We start from the raw sequence: 7,230 nt of genomic DNA, 5'->3' as shown, positions 1-7,230 counted from the left end.
CCTTCCCTTCCCTTCCCTTCCCTTCCCTTCCCTTCCCTTCCCTTCCCCATCCCATTTTATGCTGCAATCCCCAAAAACAATTCTCGGAAGCAAATTTGTCCAACTTTGCTGTTGTTTTACACAATTCTAATTGCAATTATTGCTCAAACCTTGCAAAGTGCCGTAAAGACCCATGGCACGAGTGTTGCCCTGAAGAATTTTGTCGGAAAAAGACCCAGGGCATAGAAATAGCGGAAAGCCACTTTGCTTTTTGTCCTTCTCCCTCTCTTTTTCCTTCCCTTCCTTAAAGCTCTGGGCATTTGCAGTGCGTCCGCTTGCTCCTGCGTGAGCTTTTTAGCTTTTTTTTTTTAATCTTTATTGCGAGCAGCTCCCAGATCTCGTACGTTGAGAGGCGGGCTCAGTGAAGGAAGGCTAACTACCTGGGAAATGAAGAGCTTTTAGGACAAAAAGGAAAGAAAAAGGGAATTTGTCATCCTCCTTTCCTAATCCCGAGGAGTCTTTATCGAATACATCTTGTTTAATTTTTATCCCAAACCGTGTCGTGAGCGTGCCTGGCATTTTATAGGCAAAGTTGGAGACTTTGAGTCCCTCCGTGTGCCCTGTGCTCAGCACCCGTTCATCTTTACGGCGTAGCACCAAGGAGTCTCATGATCTCGGACTCGATGATCCTTATGGGGCCCTTCCAGCTCGGGATATTCTATGATCTTCATCCTTAGTTTGAAAAAATCCCGGTGTTTTGTCGATACGATATTCCCCATGTTAAACTGGGGAGCTGCAGGTTGCTCCGGGGGCCCAGAGCCACTTCGAAATGCCTTTTCCTTTCTTTTCTTGGTTCTTCATCTCAACATCCCATCGAGGACCGGGTTATCCAGGAGGCCCCGGTATTCTCTGAGGCGTACGTGGGGATGGGTACAACGTTTTCAGGGAAAAATAATGCTTCTGCTTCTCCCCTCTCAACCCTGCGATCATTTTAACGAGAGCATCTCCAAGAAAAACAGCCAGCCCTTTAAATCAGTTCTAAAACCAGAAGACTTAGTCTCAGCTTGGAGTGTCAGCTTTAATTAGCCGGGCGGTTATGGCTGTATGTTATAAAAGTCAGGCAATTAGACGCCTTCCTTAAAGCTGAAAAAAAAAAAATGCCGTCCGTCGCGCGGAGAAAACCAGTCAGACACACAACTGGTAATGGCACGAGACGTTCAGCGGGATAAACTGGTGCGTAGATCGTCCCGCAAAACGTTCTCAGAATGGGGTTGGTTTCGGTGCAGGAATCTGCTCCGAACGGAGACGTCGGGGACTGAGGTGTTGCCTGGGAATGTCTGAATTTCATCCCGTTTTCCCCTCCTGCTTGCCCGCAGGTGCCAGCTTGCTCTTCGCAAGGAGCCCCCCGGCCAACAAGGTGATAAAGACGCGCTACAGGATAGTGAAGAAGAACGTGGCCTTCCCCTCCTCGTCCTTCAGCAGCCCTGTCCCCAGCTGGAAGACCAGGCGCCTCGGGACATCCAGGTAATCCTGCCACCCCTCGGATGCAGGACCCGAGAGCCGCGAGCGCTCCGTGCCGTTACTGCTGCACATCATTGGCAAGAATCGCTTAATTTCTCTATTTGTTTAGCCGCTTCCACGCAGAGTTTATTGACTTAAAGTGTAAAATCGCGTTAGTAATCACGTTAGCCTGAGCCGGGCTGGTGGCAAACGGCTTCCCGCAGCCTGCTCCTGCGTATCCGTTCCCTCTTTGAATTCATTGTGGTTAAATAAGCCGTAAGGATGCTGAGTAAACACACACAGCTCTCAATATCAGACCTCAGTAGACTTACTGCGTGCTCGGAGAGAGACACGTCCCGCTAATGGGGCGATTGTGGCCGCTCCGGAGAGGAGAACGGGTTCTCCTCCTCCTCCTGAAATGCTGGTTTGCCTTGTCAGGGGCAATATTTTGGGGCAGGAGAGCCTGCTCCGCTCTGCCCGTTCCGTTATTCATGCCTTGGGTAGACCCAAGGAGTTTTGGGACGCGGTGTGGACTGTCCCCTTCCGTTGGCGCACCTACATGGGTTGGCGTCAGGGTGGTTTCCTCCAGAAGTGACATCCTTCGTCTTCACGCCGCGTTCCAAGGGCTGACTGCTTTTCTGGTGAGTGCCGGCTGCTGTGGAGAGTCAAAAGGTTGTGGGGATTGTTTTTAAAGCTTGACTTTGCCTGATTTTTCCCCTTGCTCTACGTGGAATCGGCATGGAGTTTCACAAACGTTCGTATCAGAAGGGAAGGTTGATTTGGAGCGACTGTAGGGTAGCAAGGCAAAGTTCCAGGAAGAGAGGGAGGTTTATAAAAAGACGTGTTTACTTTCAAAGTATTTTAAAAAATCTGAAATTAAATTTCGTATTTTTTGGTGGTCTTTCAAAAAGTTGTAGTTCGGAAGCTCCCGGTCTGCTCTGTACTGTACCGACCTCCGTTTCAAAGTGCTTCTTCTCTGATGGAAAACGTGGGTTCTGTTGGCACTAATTCAGGACTTCTCCACAAATTTTCTACGTTCGGTCTTACCCGAACCACCTCCTCCTCCTCTTTCTTCACCTTTCACTCATATCTCCACATCCAGCCCCTTTTTTACTGTCTGGGGACCGACACATCTCCTCTTACCCCCCTCCAAGAGCATCTGCTTTGCCTCTTGGTACAGTTACTGCTGTGCTTGTAAGAGCCACCCCTGTTCTCAGCTCCCTGGGGGCAAATCCTTGCGTTGTCCTTTCCCCAGACAAACCTCATGCTCTTGTTCCCGCTCCCTCATCTTGTATTTGTGTTGAATCGAGCTAGCAGACGCGTGCTTGTTACCTGACAGATAAATTCCTCGCTTGCTCGCCGCTGTCAGGCAGTGATAGAAAAGCCAGACCATCAAATAACCTAATTCTGGCGTTTCTTCTTTGGGCTGAATGGAAACTCCTGAAAAATGTTATTATTTATTATTATTTAAAGTACGTCTTTTGTTCCGTGAATGTTATTATGGTAAAAACTGCAATGGTAATCTCACGGGTTCGTAGTTTGCTGCTGATAATTACGGTACCCGGCTGTTTGGTGTGCAGGTGAGGATTTGTTTCTCCACTTTGTCATCTCCCGTTTCCTCCTGCAGTCTTGCCCTTCCCATCTCTGCCTCAGTTTGCCTGGGAAGTGGCTGCTTTTTTTCTCCCCGAACCAGCCACTTGGAGCAAATCTTGTTTCTTTATTTAAGTCCGATCAGGGGAAGTTCGGAGCAAAGAGCTGCTCGCGGTAAAATCACCGCTCTCCTCCATCCCCGCGCTCCTGGCAGACGCTGGCAGAAGATGGATTTTTATTTCTAGTTCCCATCTCCGTGATGCATTTTGTGAGGGTTCCGGGCCAAACTGCTGCTTTAGGGTCTCTCTGTAGGTAACGTGCCCCTAACTGGGGTCTGGGGAGAGAAAACGTGAGCCAGGCTGGGCTCGTCCCGCCCTGATCGCCCCATTTTATTTCTGGGAAGGGAATTTGTGTCTGGGATGTGCCGATTAAGTTCTGTGATCACTCACAGCCAGTGAAAGATGAGGTTTTGCAACTTGGGGGCTTTCTATAGGGCACGATGGTGTCGTATTGTGGCATCAAACTCCGATGCACGAGCCCGACTCCAAAACCCATCGGGGCATCGGCACGCTGGGGGTCATCTTGGCATCGTATCCCCTTTTGCCCCGTGACGAGGTGAACCTCACAGCATCGTGGATGTGCTTAATGACGGTGAGATAATTAGGCTGGGGGTGGTAGGAGGGGAGGGGGCTTGGAGCAGGGGTTTTGGGGTCTGGCCTCATTTGCTGCGAGGCCGTCGCTTTGCAGAGGAGGGACCCCGTCCTGCTGCAATCGGCCGCGAGCTCCCACTCGGAGAATAATTTTATCCGTATTAATCTTCGACTTCATTAAATAACGTGCTTTGGATCTTACGGCTGTTTCAGACAAATCTTGATAAAATGCCATCAGCAAATTAAAAACAATTATATTTTCAAGAGGCCATAAATCTCCCGCTCCGTCTCCCTAGTACCTTCGGTGTGTGCGATCCATCATCCCGCCTGGCGGGGGGAAGCACATGGCAAATGCTTCTCCTCTACTTTTTAGGTTGGTTTTTTTTTTTTCCCTTGTGCTCACAGCATCCCTTTGGACAAGTAGCGAGGGAACGACCCAGGGGGCTGGGAGCTGCTTTTCCAGCCGCTTCGCTGTGCTCTTTTTTTTAAAAAAAATGATGGTTTTGTCAAACCAGGACGGGGAGGAAACACGGGGCATGCCCGCGCGTCGTCCCCCTGGGGACCGTGCAGCTCTCCCCGGGGCCGTTTTGCAGCCCGGGCTTTGTCACCTCTCCCGTTTCACGTTTCGGTGCGTGTCGGGTCGAGCAGGCAACTTTACTTTTTCGTTTTAATGCCCTTCTGGCCTGGAGCCAGGAGGATGGCGTTAAAGGGCTGGTGGCGCCGTGCTCGAGCGCTGCTCCCGAGCGCGTTTCAAGCTGAGGCTATGGGGAAATTCCTGCTGTGAATCCCAGGTTTTTGGGGCTTTGAAAGCGATGGGCGGGGGTCTTCCATGGCCGGTGACCTTTTCTGATTTAATACTTTATAGGCTTCAGGTAGAAAACTGGGTTTCTGTCCATCTTGTGAACCACGTCTTGGATATTTCCCTCCTCTTCTTGGGTACGTAGCCAAAAAACCTTTGCTGGGGCATCGGGGGCATTGCCCCAGTTGCGAACAAGCCCCAAATTACCCAACGAAGGAGAAGATGGATGTGTCCAAGTGATGGGGAGAGTCACTGCGGATCCCTTGGGGACGAGCAGCTTTCTCCCCTTTACCTCTGGGTCGCCTTAAACTTGGCCCCGCTGCCGACTTTTCTGGAGGCGCTAGACGGGAGTATATTTTAAATTAATTTTACTCCACTTTTTGTAATATTTTTGTTTTAAATAGATTTATAAGCAACTTGGGGGCTATTTCTCCAAATTTATGAAGATAATTTTCGCTCTCTTGATAAGGTTAAATTTACACCTGCTATTTCCATATTAATTCACATTGCTAAGTGGATCTAATTTTCTTCCGTTCTTCTATCTAGTGAGTGTGGCCTTTCCTAATGCAATTTCCCCCTCACTAAATCACCGTGATCGGGAGTCATGATCGAGTTAAATTAACTTAAATTAATTTACTTAATAAGAGCTCCAGATCATTGTGAATGAGGTGAAGATTTATTGATCCTCCTTTTCACTCCTCCCCCTTATCTCTCCGCGCTTTGCAGGAGCGCAGCGCGGGAGGGCTCTGATTTGCTTGCCTTAAATGTCATTTTCTCCTATTGACGTGGCGGTCGGCCATCGCTTGGAAGTTGTGCAGGGACATCTTCTCCGTGGCCAGGAGGGGGCCGAGCTGCTTGACACGGAGGAATCGGGATGGATGAGTGGCGGCGGTGTTCGCAGGTCCTGGAAACGTCTTCAGCCCTTCTACGGTGCCTTCCTTGGACGAGATGCTGCTCCTGGCATCTTCCGTGGCTCACGGGGCCGAAACTGTGCCTGCTTTGCCCAGGTGGGGTGTCCAGGTGGGAGATACCGAGCCCAGAGGCCTCGTGGGGTTGAGGTTGCCGTAGGATTGGGGAAACTACTAGAGGGGAAGGTAGGGTGTCTTTCCTCGTGGTTGGGGTGCTGCACCCCGGTGCATTTCGGTTGGAGCTGGAGGATGAAGGTGATAGCAGGAGGATGTTGGAGATACTCCCCCTTGCAAAATCCACTTGCTCTACGGAAGCGATGGTCTTCTTGCCAGCCAGAGAAAGCCAAAATCCTTGAGTACACAACCCAAGGTAGCGGGGGGAAATGTCCCTGCTGCCCTTTGGGGGACAACGTGCCTGGTGCTGTGTGGTGGGCTCAGCCAGGAACCGTCCCAAGAGCATTGACCAGGAGAAGGAGACCCCAGCTCACTCATTTACGGAGAGACAAACCCGATTCAAGACTTTTTTTGGGGGAGCAGATGGGCTGATGTTGAGTTTAGAGATCCTACTTACGGGCAACTTCAGCGCTGACCCACTTTGAACAGTTCTCTTTGAAAATAATGATGCATGTGTTTCAAAGAAAAGTAACCTGTCTGCAAATATTGTCTGGCGCTGGCGGGAAAGCTCAGATATTTCCTTCAGAAAACTTTGCAGCTCCTCTTGAGGGACAAACTTCACCCTCCAGCGTTATAAATAAGTGAAGAAGAAGGTAATAAAACATTTGTCAGGGAAAGTGCCTGCTCAGTCGAAAAGGCTCGTCAGCAGAGGATAAGCTTGTGTGTTTTAGTTTTGTTTTCTTCTTTTCTTTCTGTTCCTTGGCCTGGAGCGATGTGGAAGGACCAGGCTGGAACCGGAGCCTCGTTGGCTCAAGTCGTGCCCTCACCACGTGCAACCTTTGGGGTTTTACCTTCCAGCGGGTGGTTAGAGCTGCGGAAATGGGTGCTCGGCCTCTGCACCGGGTGCCAGTGCTGCTTCCGTGGTGATGCCTTTTGAGTTGATTTTGATTCTTTTAATTTCTGTCCTGCTGTCATGCGCTGGGTAGTGTGGAGATACGGTCAGAGAGGATGAAAACCTGCCCTATATCTGCCGGTCCCTGGCCTTTCAGGAGGTTGGGGTGCCGTGCTCCAGCTGGCACGGGTGTGCCAACCTCCCCGTCGCATCCTTTCCTTTCCTTCGTGGTGGGCAAGTTTTGGCTTTTTGTCTTCTTTTGCTCTCTCCCCCAAGATGTTTGGACATCCACCACCAGTTGCTCAACCCAACTCATTGTCCAGTAGACCCAATATTGCCTCTCTAGCTTCTGCTGACCAGCAAATTTATCAAGTCAGGGTATGTGGAGGCCACTGTTCCTTCCTCCTCTCTTGTGCAACGTCATCACCTTCTCCCCCAGTCTCACGCTGGGGTGCCGAGCCCTTTTTGGGGGTGCTCCCCCCTATTTGTGGTGCCTTGCTGAAGGACGGGCGAGCGAGTGGGAGACGCGGGCGTCGTCTCTGCTTCGCCTGCTTGGTTCTTGCTGGGTAAGGAGCCCCACCTCCTTTGGAGATCACCACCTCACGGCGTTCAGGATTTTAAGATTTAAGGCTTTGAGACCAGAGTCTACCTGTAATTACGTTAATTATGTATGGAGACACCTCCCTCGGCTCGTTCTGCAGCTTCCATTCGAGGGATTCGCAGCTCTTCCTCAAAAGCTCCTGGGGGTGGTGGGTGTAGGAACCAGAGGGTTCCTGAACTTGGTTGGAGGCTTGGTTG

General features: G+C 50.6%; 1 protein-coding gene across 1 annotated transcript in view; it reads left to right on the top strand.

Annotated features, from left to right (window-relative positions):
• Positions 1-7,230, top strand: part of ZC3H3 (zinc finger CCCH-type containing 3) — a gene marked incomplete at its 5' end in the record, with an annotated part of 106,724 nt that overhangs the window by 29,436 nt on the left and 70,058 nt on the right. The window contains one exon of the mRNA XM_035317232.1: positions 1,354-1,503. Within this exon, the coding sequence (XP_035173123.1) occupies positions 1,354-1,503 (150 nt within the window). The remainder of the gene's footprint in view (positions 1-1,353; positions 1,504-7,230) is intronic.

The sequence above is a fragment of the Oxyura jamaicensis genome, chromosome 2, assembly GCF_011077185.1.
Source record: "Oxyura jamaicensis isolate SHBP4307 breed ruddy duck chromosome 2, BPBGC_Ojam_1.0, whole genome shotgun sequence".
NCBI classification, from domain to species: domain Eukaryota; kingdom Metazoa; phylum Chordata; class Aves; order Anseriformes; family Anatidae; genus Oxyura; species Oxyura jamaicensis.
Note: the sequence above shows the minus strand (reverse complement) of the source record. Positions and strands in the feature narration are given on the sequence as shown.